This window comes from Crotalus tigris, unplaced genomic scaffold, assembly GCF_016545835.1.
Source record: "Crotalus tigris isolate CLP2741 ecotype Arizona unplaced genomic scaffold, ASM1654583v1 scf7180000023687.2574627, whole genome shotgun sequence".
Lineage (NCBI taxonomy): Eukaryota > Metazoa > Chordata > Lepidosauria > Squamata > Viperidae > Crotalus > Crotalus tigris.
Genome location: NW_024100118.1, coordinates 664,336 through 682,321, shown reverse-complemented (window position 1 = coordinate 682,321; position 17,986 = coordinate 664,336). Strand labels below are relative to the sequence as shown.

Genomic DNA, 17,986 nt, shown 5'->3' with positions numbered 1-17,986 from the left:
CCCAAACTTGACAATTTTAAGGCATGTGGACTTCAATTTCCAGAATTCCACAGCCAGCGTTGCTGGCTGTGGAATTCTGGGAGTTGAAGTCCTCATGCCTTAAAATTGTCAAGTTTGGGAAACACTGCTCTAGAATAATGAGTCACTTGAGCACAGCTATGGGGAGAATTGCTTCTAGTAGAAAAATGGATCATTCACAGTCCAAAATTAAATTTGCTACAGTTTGCCCAAAACTAGAGCAGAATGAAAAATAAAAGTCCCAAAACAGTTTTCTTGCGAATGATTGAGGACAATAGTTCTCCTGAAAACCTCTATCAGAAAATGCTCTAGACTTACTTAGTGCCAAATAAACAATTTCTGTATCTATAACCATGTCATTTTAGAAAATTACATATTTATATCAGTATTTGCCTGATATAAAATTAATATAATTATCGCTGAAGTAAAATTGGAGAACTGCAGTGATTAGATATCTGCTGGTGTTAGCATCTTCCAAATTGAACTGTTTTTAAATATTTATTAAATATATGCCTGATCTTCCTATCCAAACTCAAAGAAAATATTTCACTCTATTATTCAAGGCAGCAGTTCTGATTTATGTAGGCCAAGAAATTTTTCCCTTGTACACAACTGAAGAATTTTCACATGCAGCTTGAATGATTTTAAGCATAACAAAATCCCCTAAATTAGGCATCAGTTCCATGCAGAGAAGCAATTTCATGGGGCCCACATAAGCAAACAACATATTCCTCTTATAATGAACTATCATTGGGATTTCCTCCTCCTGGGATTCCTCAGCTGTAATTATAATGAAATTCCTGCCTCAATTACAACTAACATCTACAGGTATCTGTCATACCAACACTTAATATTTCTAAATTGTCCAAAGGAACCAACAATTATCCAAGTTTAATGTTTTACACATTGGTGTTACCTGAGGCAGAAAAAAAGTTGGAAGTATTTTTTTGAATTTGGTACATAAGTCTTTCCTTCTGCATTGAACATAGTGAGTATTTATCTTCCCCCCTCTGCCCCCCCCCGCCGAAAAACGTGAAAGGTGTTTCTTGGGGAAGTGATGCACCTTCTTAAAAGTTTTTCCTTGAGCATTAAATTGCTAGCTTGCTCCTGTAAACTCCGCTCATGCACGTCACGCTTTAAAATGCCGCCTTCCTACCTCCCCATCCGAAGGGAGGGAGGGAGAAGAGGCCGCGAGAGCCCGATTTCTATCGTTTCCGCGGCTCCCTCTGGGCCCGCCTGTTTGGGAAGGAGCTTCGCCCCAGAGGGCGCGCGCGATTTGCTCTCCCGGCGCGGCTTGTCGACTCGACTGGGGAAAAGATTCGGCAGCGGCTGCAGAGGAAGGAGCCAAGTGGGGAGGAAAACCGCGGGAGCGTTGCGGCTCAAGGTCACTCCGGGCGTCAGCAAACCGGCACCCACAGCCCGAGGAAAACGCTGAACCTCCCGGACCCCCGACCCAGAGCCCGTCGAGAAAGGAAGAGGCTCTCCGGTGTAAGGTAGTCGTAGCCAGGTTTCTAGTTCCAGCTTCGGGGCGCCTCCCCTCCGGGGAGAAACGAACGGCTGGGCTTTTGCGGGCAGGAATGGCGGCTGGTGCGGAGAAGCTCTTTTTCCCCTCAATAAAAGCCGATGCTTGCTCCCGTGTCGCCGTAATTCCTTGGTTGCAGCTTCTTCCCGCTGCCGCCATCCTTTTCCAACGCCGCTTGCAGCCACAAAAAGAAAAACCTGTCCGAACTGGTGGGGTTTTTGGTTTTTACTTTGAAAGGTGAGGAGCTTATTCCATACATGTAAGTTAGTCTTCAAACAGGTTATCTACGCTCCACAAATATTGCATCTGCACTATAACTCTTTGTCCTTAACCACAATAGCCATTGAGCATCTGCCTGGAGAGGGGATGGGGTGATGGAAATTGAAATTTTGGCCCAATACATCTGGAGAGCATCAGATAAGAGAGGGCAGCTGCTTGTCAGTGTGGTGATAGGGTTGGGTTCTTTTGAATTGGAATGCCAGAAATTGGGGATGCTTTTTTTCACTCTTGTGTGGGTGGATGCCCTAGTTTAGCACAAGTGGTATTCCAGTGAGGAAAAATTCCCACATCAAAACATACAGTGCCCCATTTTTCAGATACTGTTCCCTGCAAATAAATGTTCATGTTGCAATGCTGATCCAACCATTCCAGAAAACTGTGGTATCTGCTTGTCCTATGTCTTTGGACTACTGCTATCTGCCAGTTGTGTCTCTGCGTACTGTATGTTTTGTTGCTTCCAGTGGTACTTTTTGGCATGAGGCTGCCTTTCTTATTCAGAGGCTGGATTTCCTATTGTACCAGTATAAACACTAAGATTGCTCTTTATACATCTCATGAAATGGAATCCAATCCTTCAAAACTGTGAGTAGATAAGAGTACATAAAACATAATTGTAAGAAGCCTCATTTTATTCCAAAAACCTGATATGATTATCCTAAAATTATTCAAAAGAGGTTGTGTTCTCAGATAATTTGCACCTGATCAATTTAGCCATGATTAATTAAAATAACCCAGTTTTATAAGTTTCCATGACACACTGAACAGTAAAGATGTATACATATATGAATACATCCATGCTAAAGTCACACAATATAATAGACTAAAATGTGTTTGGTGTTCAGTCGACAAGCATAGATTGACACTTTTGACATTCTTACCATCATAATGAGGTAGTGGTACATAAAAAAAATCTGGATAGAAAAAGATATGCAGTCATTTTACAAAAAATATCTGCTGACAAGAATTTGCTCTTAAATGGCTTTTTGCTGACTTAGCATAAAACAAATATATGTTGTATGATGAATATAGCTAAGAATAGCTTCAGATATCAGTGCTCATGCACCTTTTCTTAAAGAACAAAATTACTGCTTTCTACAATTGTTTCTGTTTCTCCTCATTTTCAGCTTCTGCTATATAAGAGAGTTGCTGTCATATATAGCAAAGGTATATATAACATTGGCTGATAGGATTTTTATCTTATTCATAGCTCCCTGATACGGGCAGATAGTTTGCTTATGGCAATTTGTTGTTGTTGTTGTTAATTGCGAAGTCGTGTCCGACCCATCGCGACCCCATGGACAACATTCCTCCAGGTCTTCCTGTCCTCTACCATCTTCTGGAGTCCATTTAAATTCACACCTACTGCTTCAGTGACTCCATCCAGCCATCTCATTCTCTGTCGTCCCCTTCTTCTATTGCCCTCAATCTTTCCCAGCATTAGGCTCTTCTCCAGTGAGTCCTTCCTTCTCATTAGGTGGCCAAAGTATTTGAGTTTCAACTTCAGGATCTGGCCTTCTAAAGAGCAGTCGGGTTGATCTCTTCTAGGACTGACCGGTTTGAACGCCTTGCAGTCCAAGGGACTCGCAGGAGTCTTCTCCAGCACCATAGTTCAAAGGCCTCAATTCTTTTGCGCTCAGCCTTTCTTATGGTCCAACTTTCACAGCCATACATTGCAACTGGGAAAATCATGGCCTGGACTATGCGCACTTTTGTTGGCAGGGTGATGTCTCTGCTTTTTAGAATGCTGTCTAGATTTGCCATAGCTTTCCTCCCCATGAGCAAGCGTCTTTTAATTTCTTGGCTGCAGTCCCCATCTGAGGTGATCTTTGAGCCCAGAAAAATAAAATCTGTCACTACCTCCATTTCTTCCCCATCTATTTGCCAGGAATTTAGAGGGCCGGATGCCATGATTTTGGTTTTCTTAATGTTGAGTTTCAAGCCAACTTTTGCACTCTCTTTCTTCACCCGCATCAAGAGGCTCTTTAGTTCCTCTTCACTTTCTGCCATTAGAGTGGTATCATCTGCATATCTTAGGTTATTGATATTTCTCCCAGCAATCTTAATTCCAACTTTTGATTCATCTAGCCCTGCCTTTCTCATGATGTGCTCTGCATATAAGTTAAATAGGCAGGGCGACAGTATACAGCCTTGCCGGACTCCTTTTCCAATTTTGAACCAATCAGTGGTTCCGTGTCCAGTTCTCACTGTTGCTTCTTGACCCGCATATAGGTTTCTCAAGAGACAAATGATATGGTCTGGTACTCCCATCTCTTTAAGAACTTGCCACAATTTGTTGTGATCCACACAATCAAAGGCTTTTGCATAGTCAATGAAGCAGAAGTAGATGTTTTTCTGGAACTCCCTAGCTTTCTCCATGATCCAGGGTATGTTGGCAATTTGATCTCTAGTTCCTCTGCCTCTTCGAAATCCTGCCTGTACTTCTGGTAGTTCTCAATCCACATACTGCTGGAGTCTAGCTTGTAGGATTTTAAGCATAACTTTACTAGCATGTGAAATGAGCGCAATGGTGCAATAGTTTGAACATTCTTTGGCATTGCCTTTCTTTGGAATTGGAATGTAAACTGACCTTTTCCAATCCTGTGGCCACTGTTGAGTTTTCCAGATTTGCTGGCAAATTGAGTGTAGCACTTTTACTGCATCTTCTTTTAAGATTTTGAATAGCTCAGCTGGAAGACTGTCACCTCCACTAGCTTTGTTGTTGCTCAGATTTTCTAAGGCCCATTTCACTTCACATTCTAGGATGTCTGGTTCGAGGTCAATGACCATCTCATTGTGGTTATCTGGGATGTTAAGCTCATTCTTGTATAGTTCTTCTGTGTAGTTTTGCCATCTCTTCTTAATCTCTTCTGCCTCTGTTAGGTCTCTGCCATTTTGTTCCTTTATCATGCCCATCTTTGCATGAAACGTTCCCTTCATATCTCCAATTTTCTTGAAGAGATCTCTGGTCCTCCCTATTCTGTTGTTTTCTTCTATTTCTTTGCACTGTTCATTTAAGAAGACATTCTTATCTCTTCTAGCTACTCTCTGGAATTCTGCATTCAATTGGTTGTATCTTTCTCTTTCTCCTTTGCCTTTCGCTTCCCTTCTTTCCTCAGCTATTTGCAAAGCTTCCTGAGACAGCCATTTTGCTTTCTTGCATTTCTTTTTCTTTGGGATGGTTTTAGTTGCTACCTCTTGTAAAATGTTGCGAACTTCCATCCATAGTTCTTCAGGCATTCTGTCTATCAGATCCAGTTCCTTAAATCTATTTGTCACCTCTACTGTATATTCATCAGGAATATGATTTAGTTCATACCTGAGTGGACTAGTGCTTTTCCCTACTTTTTTCAATTTAAGCCTAAATTTTGCAACGAGAAGCTCATGATCTGAGCCACAGTCAGCTCCTGGTCTTGTTTTTACTGACTGTATAGAGCTTCTCCATCTTTGGCTGCAGAGTACATAGTCAATCTGATTTCTATGTTGACCGTCTGGTGATGTCCATGTGTAGAGCCGTCTCTTGGGTTGTTGGGAAAGAGTGTTTGTTATGACCATCGTATTCTCTTGACAAAATTCTATTAGCCTGTGCCCTGCTTCATTTTGTACTCCAAGGCCAAACTTGCCTGTTATTCGGTTATCTTTTGGCTTCCTACCTTAGCATTCCAATCCCCCATGATGATAAGGACATCATTTTTGGGTGTTAATTCTATAAGGTGCTGTAGGGCTTCATAGAACCGGTCAATTTCATCCTCTTCAGTACCAGTGGTTGGGGCATAGATTTGGACTACTGTGATATTGAATGGTTTGCCTTGGATTCGAATTGAGATCATTCTGTCATTTTGGGGATTGTATCCCAGTATTGCTTTTCCTATTCTTTTATTGACTATGAAGGCTACTCCATTTCTTCTGAGGGATTCTTGCCCACAGTATATACCTGATGGTCATCTGAGTTAAATTCACCCATTCCTGTCCATTTTAGTTCGCTGATTCCTAAGATGTCGATGTTCAGTCTTGTCATCTCTTTTTTGACTACGTCTAGCTTGCCTTGATTCATGGATCTTACATTCCAGGTTCCTATGGAGAAAAAATCTTTACAGCATCGGACTTTCCTTTCACCACCAGATATATCCACAGCTGAGCGTCCTTTCGGCTTTGGCCCAGTCGCTTCATTCTTTCTGGCGCTACTAGTACTAGCCCTCTGCTCTTCCCCAGTAGCATATTGGACACCTTCCGACCTGAGGGGCTCATCTTCCAGCGTCATATCTTTTTTCCTTTTAGTACTGTCCATGGGGTTTTCATGGCAAAGATACTGGAGTGGTTTGCCATTTCCTTCTCCAGTGGATCACATTTTGTCAGAACTCTCTGCTATAACCTGTCCGTCTTGGGTGGCCCTGCACGGCATAGCTTATAGCTTCATTGAGTTACGCAAGCCCCTTCGCCACGACAAGGCAGTAATCCATAAAGGGGGCTTATGGCAATACATATAGCCTAATTTACTATCAGTGTGTATTTTGAAAACTACACATTCTGTTCTTCCACTTTATTTGAAGATAGAAGTATATAGTATCTCTTCTGTCATTTAGATCTTTTTCTGTTTGGGATGGAATAAAAAGTTTACTCTGCAAACTTAATTGTTGCAGAGTATTGTATACATTCTTTGGCTCACATCATTTTAATATTTCATACAGTTTAAACAAATGGAAATCCTTTGCAATTATAATGTATAGGCAATATACTGTAGTCTATAAGATTTTTAAAGCTTGACTTTAATTTTGTTGGTATTCTGAAGGCTAATCGTGTTTCATATTTTTAGTTCTTGGCTAAATTAAGCTGTGATCTTGTACTTGCCTACATGGGAGCCAATTGTATTGAACCTGGTTCTGGATAAGCATGTATAGGAATAGTGACAATCAAGATAAAGCATTGGCATTCTACATACCTAACCTCTTCCTGTAATATGTTCTACAGATGTAGTGCCATTAAAATTGTGAATATATTTCATATCATTTTATCATACCAGTGAATTTCTTGAAAATAAGTTTAAAATAGTGATAGTTTTGAGAATGTTATCAAATTCTTATGAATGTTTAACAGAATGTTTAACAGAACTTCAGGCTAATTAATGTTAACTGTACAATGATTTCACTTTTAGAAATCATAGTAAACATACACATTGTTTTTCTAGCATAGAAGTTCATTGGTTAATTCCACAACCATGAATTGCTTGTATTCTTTTTTCCCTGATTCTCAATGTATTACGAAAATATGAATGGATGGATGGATGGCAGATAGACAGAATGTATATGTAAGAGAGCCAGTGTATTGCAATTAAAATACTAAGCTAGAAGTGAAGCAATCTAGATTATATAGAAATTGGCTGGGTGGTTTGCAGCCTGACATTCTCAGCCTTAGCTTAGTAAATTGGAAACATTTATCTACTAATCCATATTGAATCAGCATGGCAGATTATGGTCCAGACATACTGACCTAGAGTAGAGACCACCGGGAAATAATCAGAGCTAAAATGGGAAGTAAAAACAAAAACACAGAATATAGGAACTGTCAGACAACTTCCATGTTGTTGCCAAGGAAAGTACATGAGAAGCTAGCAAGCTTGATGCAAAGAAGACTTTATCATATAAGAAATTTTGAAAGACATAAAGGCATGACTATTTGTATTTAACTAGTGTTATGACTAATATACAACCAAGTTCCTGCATTTTATTTTAATAGAAGTAAGTAAGATGATGTTCTTTGACTCCTTATTTAGGCTAAATTCTTTCCCCTTCCAGTCTAGAAAGTTTCTTTCCCTACTTGAATTTTAATTGTGTACCTGCTTAGTTAGTCCATATTATTCTTGTAGTAAGCGTGGTGTGGTGGCCTAGTGGTGAAGATCCTCACTTGATGCTTGGAAGGTTGAGAGCCTAATCAATGTTTCTGTTCTGGGGCACAAAGAAATAATATCTGCTGCGAACTCCATGTAGGCGTCAGGAAGGGCATCTGGCCAGTAAATGTTTAGCGCTATCCAGTCGCCCCGTTTCTACCTGAATAGGAACTACAGGGTCATAAAAAGGGAGCTTATTCTTGTAGTAATTCTTTGAGATTGATTTAAGTATGATTACCTTAGAATTTTCTAATAAAAATCAGAATTCTAAGATTTTGTTAATGGCCAATTTGTGGTGGAATCTTCATCTAGAGTAGGGGTGGGGAGTTTAAGTCCTTGCAGAGCAGAAAGCGCCACAGGCCATATCTCCCCCAAGCCTTATCTGACCATTCCCAAGAGAATGCAGTCAGTCTGGAGAGATGCTTATAAATAGGCATTGTAGCAAAGTGCGGACCTGTGACACAGTCTCAATAAAAGCAGTTTTAGTTTCCCTGTGGAGATGATTTCCTAGTTATGCTCATCTACCTAATAGTGCTGATACTGAGAAAGAAGCAGTGAGTTGGAAGTTCTTGTTCACTGTAAAACTTGTTTTAATCTGAGCTTCCTTTTACTGCTGTTATTAAAGGCAGATTCGCTTGCAGAATGTGCCAAAGACTTCCACTGACTTTCTTTTGTGATATCTCATATTTCTGACTGTTCTTTGTTTTTGTTCTATAGCTAATAATATTTCAAACTAAGCAGGCATAGGTTAATTTTATTTCAGCTTCGCAGTTTTATGTCAAGGATAATCAGTGTGTTTTCCTTTTATGGCCTAATTATATTTATCTTTTTGTTTTAATTTCCAGGCCTACCGAAGAGTTATGTCATTCTGATTTTATAGAAGAAAACATATTCTATTTCAGTTTGGAGGATTTCATATAATAATGTATTCAATTCCTCGCTCCCTTTCTGGAATGGAAGGAGATAATGGACATCCTAGGAAATTTATCTCTTTCCTTTTTATTTTTGGCATTACATTGTTATGTGCTGGATTTTTGCTATCAATGTTTGTTTTGCAAACATGTCCAAGTGGAGCCTTTGGTGACTGTAAAGGAGCTTTCAAAATCATTGGGCCTTTGCTTGCAGTTGTTGGACTAGTTTGTATAATTTTGGCACAATCAAGAGCCAAAGATTATCTCAGAGATGTGCAATTGCAAGATGATCAGGTATATAGATTTGTTTTTTGTCGAGGAAATTGTCAGTTTGCTCAATTCCTCGTCTTTGGGTTTTTATTTTTAACAAGTGGGATGCTTATTAGTGTCCTTGGCATATGGATTCCGGGATGCAGTCAAGGATGGCGCTATCAGCAGTTTAACCATAGCAATACATCTGGTATTGAACTCCAGGACTGTGGATTTCATTCTGTTCAAACTATGGGCCCTTTAATTGTGCTTATTGGATTATGCTTCTTTGTGATAGCTCACATTAAAAAGAAACAAAACTTAAACCTCATCCAAGAATCTTCAGTCAGTGAAGAACAACTGAATTCTGAATCATTTCAAGTTACAGTAGGTAAGTAAATAAACCAGCCGGATATTTTTATCGGTTATTAGAAGCAACCCTTGATCTCATGTCCCTTCCTTCCTTCTAATATATTATATTAGTTATTTTGTCAAACATCCTTATATATTTTATTTCCATTATAGGAAGATTACTGGTGATAAATCACGTTTATTACCAGCATAGTATGCTTTTTTAAAGAATGTAGGCAGACATAAAAAACAGGAGCCTACTAAGTCTCTTGTGAGTTGCTTTATATTTCTGTTAGGTATGGTTTTAGGTATTGTATATGTAATATAAGTCTACTTTCTCTGTAAGATGATTAAGGTTCTATCTGTAGCCTCATTTGTACAGTTAAAAACTGTATAAAATCCAAGTGAGTCTGCATTTTAAATAAGGACATAATTTGGTCATAGTCATACATAAACATTCTATATAAATATTCTTGTACGGCAGTATGTCTTGGGGGATTTTATGATTGTATTTCAATTATATTCAGTACAGGTAGTCCTCAACGTACAACTATTCCTGTAGTGCAGTGTTTCTCAACGTTGACAATTTTAAGGCATGTGGACTTCAACTCCCAGAATTCCACAGCCAGCAACACTTGAGAAACACTGCTGTAGTGACTATTACAATAGTACTGAAAAAACTGACTTATGACTGGGTTTCGTTTAGGCTCTTACCCCAACATGTATATTTATGTTTTATAACAACAGCCAGCTTTGCACTAACAAAGTCAATGGGGAAAGCCAGATTTGTTTAATGACCACATGATTCACTTAACAACTGCAGTGATTTGCTTAACAATTGTGGCAAATACAGTTGTAAAATAGGGTGCAACTCACTTAACTGCCTTGGTTAGCAATGGAAATTTTGGGCTCAATTGTGGCCATAAGTCAAGGATTACTTGTACATTATAAAATATACTGTAATTATTTTGAAAAACTGAAAATAGTCTAAAGATATAAACATTCCAACTCATGGTTAATTTCTAGTGAAATATACTTTGGAAACCTGGCTGTCTTATTTACTGTCTTATTTACTGTCTTATTTACTGATCCAAAGAACAGTAAATCCAAAGATTTTGATTTTAAAACATCCCCTTTCTTTTACAGGAGATACTGTAATGATGTTTCCACCACCCCCACCACCTTATTTTTCTGATTGTTCACTGCAGACCATAACTCCTAGCTTGGTAACAAGCGAACTTGTTTTAAATGAAAATCCTCCACCATATCACAGTATTTTTATTAATTGGTAAGGGTATTTCTGCTTTTAATTTTAGATCCTTGAATGTTTTAAAAATAAGCAACAAATGAGGCATGACTTGGAAGATTCATAATTAGACTTGCACTTCCCCCTCCCCCCCCGATTAAAAAAAACCATTAAGATAAACAAAGACAAGACAAGAAAAGAACTACGGCAGGCATGTCAAACTCGCGACATCACATGACGTCGCGCAACGTATCGTGACTTTTTCCCCATTGCCGGCAATGGGGTGTGTATGGTTTCAGTATGATGCATCTGGCCCACGGGCCGGCAGTTTAAGAGGCTTGGAATTAGGTTGGTGCAAACAGTAATTATTACTTCCTATTTTTATTATTTACTTTGAGAGCAAGCAATTAAATTTCATTTTTAATGTGTGCCATTGTGCCCACAGTAAAAAGTGACAATAAAGATTATCTATTTGTCTGTCTGTCTGTCTATCTATTTCTAAATCAGCTATTAGTCATGTAAGGATACAAAGATAATCCCACTTTAGCATAGAGTAGCTACCTTCCTCTAGTATTACAACCTTGATTCTTCATAATTCTTTGTTAAGTGCACTGGCTTTCAAGTTTTTAAAATAATTGAAATATCTATTAATGGATCTCTCACATCTTGTGTGGTTTGGCCTTAATATTGTAAGCATTAGCCATGTCTGATGAAATATGTAATGTGTCTATGTCTAACATTTTTATTTTTGTTATTGTTTTTGCAGAGCATTGAGTGAATAAGAAGCCTACAGAGAGAATGAGTTCCACAGTATCAGGAAACAGTTTGCCTTCTAAAACTTAATCAGTTCATTGTCATTCCTCTGAGTCATCTCAGAATTACAAAGCAAAAGAAGCAGTTGTAAATAATGAATGTGTCTTATTTCCCTTCCATAACTCAGCTAATCCATTACCATCTGCTTATCACTAAATATAAGAAATTTTCAGAGCTGAAGCAGAAAGACGGGAAGGAACAGGGATAAACAAAGACAAGACAAGAAAAGAACTACGGCAGGCATGTCAAACTCGCGACATCACATGACGTCGCGCAACGTATCATGACTTTTTCCCCATTGCCGGCAATGGGGTGTGTACGGTTTCAGTATGATGCATCTGGCCCACGGGCCGGCAGTTTGACATGCCTGAACTACAGGAATTCCAGATAAAAATAAGATGAAAGGAGGATGAAAAAGGCCACACCTGCATTTCCTCAACCCATTAAAGAGAGCAGTAGGTTGTACATTAGGGATGTGCAACCTTTTTCAACTCAAAGGCTTCCTCCAGGCATAAAAAATATTTGGGGGGTATTACAAAGAAAGTAGCCAGAACATGGATGGGGGAAATGGGCTTGCCCAGAAACAAGTGGCTATATTTATTTCCTACACAACAAAGGAAATGTTAGTGATTGTTAGTGTAAAATAAGTTGATTCCCTTACCTGTAATATACTTTGCCATCCAGGCCACTTCTATAGCAAATGTATATCTGTTAACCTGCACATCCATTTTTCTTATTGGTCCTATTGCAGGGATAGTAGCAGCAGCAGCAGCAGCACAATTTCATGAAGGCTGCTTGAAATCCAGACGATATGCTGAAAGATGCTTTGACATCTTGAGTTAAAAAAAAAAAAAGGAACCAGGAAGTTGGCTGAACACCCTGCCTGAAGTAGGAAGCCAGAATGAGTAAAAAAAAAAAAAAAAGGACAACGGCGGTTTTACAGGCTTATTTGCTGGTGTTAGAATCCAGCAGTTCATCAGTGTTAGAAAGGTCAGGAGAGTATAAAACTATGCAGATGTTTTCATTTGCTGAGTGAGCAGGAAAGAACTTGCAAACAAGTGAGTTGGAAGCTTTGCTACCATAAAAGTCACTTGACTGCTCACTAAGCAGCCAGAAAGAGACATTACTCTATGGAAGGTCAGGAAGAAGAGGTAGCAGCCGTGGGAGGTGTGTCTTGTGATGCTTCTTAGAGAGATTGGTACTTCATGGGCTTGGCCACAGTCGAGAATTAGGAAATGAGGGAACATATTGTGACTTCTTGGTTCGCTGTGCTGTGCTGTGCTTCAAAGGTCTGGCCTTCTGCAAAGAGAGGGCACAGAAAAAGGACAGCAAAGAAGTATGAACCTTTGGCAATCCTTATTATAACGTATAGACAGTGCTGGGATATGCTAGTGCCACTTCAACATTCAGCAGCGACTCTTGATAGCTCTGAGAGTCTCTGAGTAGATGGCCCACTCTTCATGAGCCACAGGCCATACACTTTCATTTCAGACGTCAAACCATAAGGCAGTGATGGCGAACCTTTTAGAGACCGAGTGCCCAAACTGCAACCCAAAACCCACTTATGCAATGCCAGGTGCCGGGTGGATGTGGCTCATCAGGTGGGTGTGGCCCATTGGGTGGGCGTAGCTGCAGTGGTAACAGACTGGGTGGGACTAAACGGTTCAATCAATTCCAACTTTGCAAGATCTTTTTTTTTCCCACGAGAAGTTGAAATTGACTGATTGATTGAACCTTTTTTTTTTTTTTTGTACACAGTGGCGGAGGCCTAAAGCGAAAAGGTTTTAGAAATCCCAGCTGAAGGCCTAGGACTGGGGCGACAGCACGCGTGCCCACAGAGAGGGCTCTGAGTGCCGCCTCTGGCACCCATGCCATAGGTTCGCCACCACTGCCATAAGGGAAGCTGCAGCAGGAACCAGGATAGAATGCCTTAAACTGATAAACTTCCTATTTCTAAAGAGGTATTCAACAAGGGAACCATCATAAACGCCCCTGCATGAAGTTTAAATACCCAGAGCAAATCAACTACTATCTTAACAAGTGTTAGGATCAACTTAGACTAGAAGAAATACTGAAGAGTTTATATGTCCTTTTCCTCTTTTTTTCCCTGCTGTAAAGGCTCAGAAGACATAAGATACTGAAGGTATTTGTAAGTGTGACAATTTATTAAATATCACAATGCAAAATAGCACATAGTGTCTTAAATATTTGGTGCCTCAAATGACACATTTCATCTTGCAGAATTAAGGGCCTCAGAGTAGTCATGAGGAATAATTATGAAAGAAACCATAATGTGGAGATTAAGGAGTTGGACCAGGAGCGGGGAGATTCAAATTCAAGTCCGTTCTGTTCATCCATGGAAGTTCTTTTCATTTAATTGAATTACTGACTGTGTCAGTTACCAAACCAACTCTAGGCAATGTACAATGATACAAATATATTTTTGAAAAAAAATCTAACAAAAAAGATAAATCAGGAAACCAACAGTGAGCAACAGTTCAATGTTCAAACATATGTCACAAGTGCAGTCAAAACTCCCTGCCCCGGAGTCTGCTGAAAGTACTCCAGGCTTTCCTATAACACCAGATGCAGATTTCAGAAGCTATTCTAAAAGGTAAGAACAGCTCCAGGATGCCGTGAGATGATATTGCTTTGCCAAGAGGACCTGGAGCATGCCAATCCTACCAGATCTTACTGGACAGGGAAAAACGGTGGGAAAAAAGTGGTACCTTCCAGGCCTCGACCCATGAACGGCTTTATAGTGAAAACTAGCAACTTGAATTATATGTGGAAACTAATCAGTAAAGTGCATCTAGAGGGCAGTTTGGGCCATTTACTCATCCCAAGCTCAATGCAGTGTATCTATGATGGAGAAAAAGTAGGTATTGTACTATGCTTAGATATCAGTGCATACCAAATAAAAACAGTATTATTGAATACGTGTGTGTACTCCCCCCATCTCTTTTGGGCAAAGTTTGACAAAATAAGCATAAAAAGGAGACAGTACTAGATTCAGTATTTGTCTTAACGCACATTTGATGCCAATCACTTAGCCTGTACTAGATAGTCTGTAAAGGTAATCTCAGAAGCATTCCAACAGAAGTTAAATGATACAAGACAAAATACACATTTATATAATTACTGTCATTTCAATGAAGATCAAGCTCCTGTTTTTCTTTTCCTGCATGCATATGGATTATGTTTAGCATAAATCCAGTGAAAATGCTTCTCATCTACTTAACACAAAGCATTTCTCTAATAGGACTCTGCCAGGTCTGTATTTCCAAGGAGGTGGTTGAGTTCAGCTGATGAACAAGTTTATTTCTGGCTTCACTGCACTGTAATGCATTATAAAAAAGGAAGGAAAAGAGCAGCGTATACAGAGGAAGTCAAAACAAACAAAATACCAGTTGTAGTCTCTTTTGCATGTTTGTTAATACTGCATGCATTATGAAAGAGTAGGACTTTAATTGCAGCAGTTAGATGCCACCTTGCCTGTTTTGACGTCTTCTGGCTAATGTGCTGCTGGACAGAAAGCAGTCTTTATTTTTGAAAGATGAATATATATATTTGGTAGATTAACTTTTCTAACTGGAAAAAACTCTTGTTCTGCTTCCAGACTCCTAAGCTTCAAATCCTTCTCCAGGACCTTCAAGATTGCCTTGGCATTGGGGTCAGCAGGAGTGATATTAGGAGTGGATCTGTGCAATGATCTCGCATTGAAAAGAAAAGCATGATTCAGAGCTCGTATCAGGAACATCTTTAAGGAATTGCTAGTGGGGCATAATGCACGTGCCCCATATGTTCCATCCTATTCCCAAATTTTCCCTGAAGTTTAGGACTAGCATGTCTTGGTTGCAAACTCTAATCAAAGAGTAGATAAACCAAACACTAGGGTTAGCTTTCTGTGTCTAGTGGTCATCCGGATTTTTGCAGATGAGATCTGTTAGCCCTAATAAAATTGACTTTGCAATGAATTCTAGATCATGCACTTTAAAAATTATGCATCTTCTTTGTAGTTCCCCTCTTTAGTCATCTTTAGAACCTATGGCCATTAGGAGTTAAGCGTTAGGAACATGTTTTCAAAATTGTTAGAACACACAGTATCCTTAAAATGGTATTTTTAAATAGAAGGGATAATGATTGACTTTAGTAGCCATGCAGCTTTATGCTATTACACATGCTCAGATTTACTTGTTTTCCCTTTGGAAGTAGGCAAATGCAGCCTTTAGTGAAAATATGGATTGGCATTAATAATTTATTTCCCTTCATGGAGCAGAGATAAAGGCATTGGGGCCACTGATTAAATGGTTCTTGCAAAAAGTGGTTGGTTTTATTTTCGAATTTGAATTGTTTTGAATTTGAAAACATTGATTTTTCAATGCTTGTGTTATCCAAGAGTTCTCCGTATTCCAAGGTTGAAAACATCCCGATAAACCAATTTCAGACTGCTTTGTAGGGTTTGGGGAGTGGACATGGCATGATGTTGAAATGTTCTTTGGAAAACAATTATTCCTACTCACCATTACAGTAAAAGTCCTGAATCTAATGTTTATGAATGCTTTCTGTGCATACACTACACACAAACAACAAAATTTTAGTCTTTCTTTGCTCCCCTTCTTGAATCTTCAGAATCACAAAATGCTTTTACAAAATGCTTATTACAATAAGTCATAAGTATTACTGTATATCTGAGAGCAGGTTTAGAAGAAAATCATTTTTGCCCTCAAAGACAATGTTTTTCATTCTACTACATTAATTTAGGTAAAGATGTTCTTTTAACATAAGCTTTGAAATTGATTTTTTTTTTTTTTTTTTGCATAATCATTAGGCCTAGTTTTACTCATGCTGACTTAGCTGCTTTGCTCCATCTAAAAGCTTTTAAGGAGTATAAAATGTTAGAAAAGGTTTGGCATTCACTATAAATGCACACTGTAAATTCAAATTGACTTGTGCTTGGGTAAGTTACGAAAATATTGCTGCTGGTATTGAACATAGAGCACAGCTTGTTGTACCCTGAAGGATGGAATCATTTGCACTTTCCACATCATGTTCTTGCTCAAGCACTTGAAGTCAGCCAATAAGGGGCACAAGTCTTCAAGACCATAATAATTGTCTTCCACAAATGTATCCAGTCCCCTTTTATAGCCATTTAAGCTAATGTCCATTACTATGTGTCATGGTGAAGAATTTCACAAGTTAATTATTCACTATGCGAAGACATGCTTCTTTGGGGGTTGTTCTTACACTTCACCAATGTCTTTAGATGATATGTCTCCTTATGCTGCTCTTTCATCTTTAGCCCACAACAGAGGCAGCTTACAACTTCTACCTGTTGTCTTTAAAGCTGTGTTTTGCCTCTTCTGCCTAATGCAAGCCTTGCCATACAAACATTCAGCTACATCTTATCAGAGAAGTTAGCGATGAAGTGATCGGGTTGGAATCTATTCAGATTTGATTGTTCATCTTGAGCTGTTGTAGACTTGTCCTCTCCCTTCTGACTGCATGACCTTCTCTTCCAAATCCAAATTGGCATTGGTTGCAGAGGTCAGGCACCTGGTTTTCACAGAAGCACCAATCCATTTAATGTCTGAGTATTACTTGGTAGAGCACCAATAAGAAATTACATGAACTCACTTATACAAATCAAGCATTGTTCAGAAACAATTTAGATCTGATTTAAACATGTTTTAATAATGAAGAGAAGGACTGACATGATAGCAGTCTTCCAGTATCTCAGGGGTTTCCACAAAGAAGAGGGAGTCAAGCTATTCTCCAAAGTGCCTGAAGGCAGGACAAGAAGCAATGGAGGGAAACTAACCAAACAGGGAAGTAACCTAGAACTAAGGAGAAATTTCCTGACAGTTAGAACAATTAATCAGTGGAACAACCTGCCTCCAGAAGCTGTGAATGCTCCAACACTGGACGTTTTTAAGAAGAGACTGGACAGCCATTTGTCTGAAATGGTACAGGGTTTCCTACTTGAGCGGGGGGACTAGATGACCTCCAAGGTCCCTTCCAACGTTGTTGTTGTTATTTCAAAAGAGTGGTAGACTTTTTCTTTAAAAAACAACAGCAGAGTTACCACTATCTCCAAAAATAGAATTAGCTCTTTTCACAAAAGGTTGGTTTAAACTAGGAAAGTAAGCCAATTTCTGTTTTTTATTAGCTTGGTAGAAGTTGCATTGCTTTGTCTATTCTTCTGTTTTGCATGCTCCACAAAATATTCTCAGGTGCTGCTTGCCATGTTCAGTAATAATAGTAATGTTTCCTTGCATTATTTAATTGATTTTGGATATTTGGGATCTGCCATAAAATAAAAGTTCTGCCATTTTTTTCCTCTAGCTGAGTCACAGGCCTCCAGTGCTGCAGAGGGCCCATGGTTGAAGCTGGAATAAGCCCAATACTCCATGCCATGTTGATCCTGTGATGTATCTCTTAGGCTGCTTGTGAATAGTTCCACTACCAGTCTTCTGAATAATTCTGTGTTCCAAAATAGTTCAGCTGACTGACTGGGGCAAAGGATGAATCAGGATGAGACCGATCAGTGAACCATATGAGCTCCCTCCTACCCTTCTTCAGATCTATTGATCTGTCAGGTTGGGTATTTTTGGACCCAGATGTACTGACCTAGATGTTTGGTGAACTGGTGTGCTTTTTTTTTAGAGTCTGGTTAATATGTCAATAGTGTGGAGGACAGGAATGAAACCAGAAGG

At 39.2% G+C, this 17,986-nt stretch overlaps 1 protein-coding gene across 4 annotated transcripts; it reads left to right on the top strand.

Moving 5' to 3' along the window:
* Window positions 1-1,199: 1,199 nt before the first annotated feature.
* TMEM171 (transmembrane protein 171) lies at window positions 1,200-12,890 on the top strand. 4 transcript variants are annotated; one of them, XM_039320788.1, is made up of 4 exons: window positions 1,200-1,506; window positions 8,546-9,251; window positions 10,358-10,499; window positions 11,224-12,890. In XM_039320788.1, coding segments are annotated over exons 2-4 (771 nt in total). In that variant the 5' UTR covers window positions 1,200-1,506; window positions 8,546-8,623; the 3' UTR covers window positions 11,225-12,890. The 4 variants fall into 4 exon arrangements, with proteins under 4 accessions (XP_039176722.1, XP_039176720.1, XP_039176724.1 ...); XM_039320786.1 differs by having other exon boundaries at window positions 1,201-1,511; XM_039320790.1 differs by lacking the exon at window positions 1,200-1,506 and adding an exon at window positions 2,375-2,401.
* The last annotated feature ends 5,096 nt before the right edge of the window (window positions 12,891-17,986 follow it).

Coding starts and splice junctions, on each gene's coding strand:
- TMEM171 (XM_039320788.1), top strand. CDS start 8,624: ATGTATTCAATTCCTCGCTCCCTTTCTGGAATGGAAGGAGATAATGGA. Junction 9,252..10,357: donor ATCATTTCAAGTTACAGTAG/GTAAGTAAATAA, acceptor TTTCTTTTACAG/GAGATACTGTAATGATGTTT.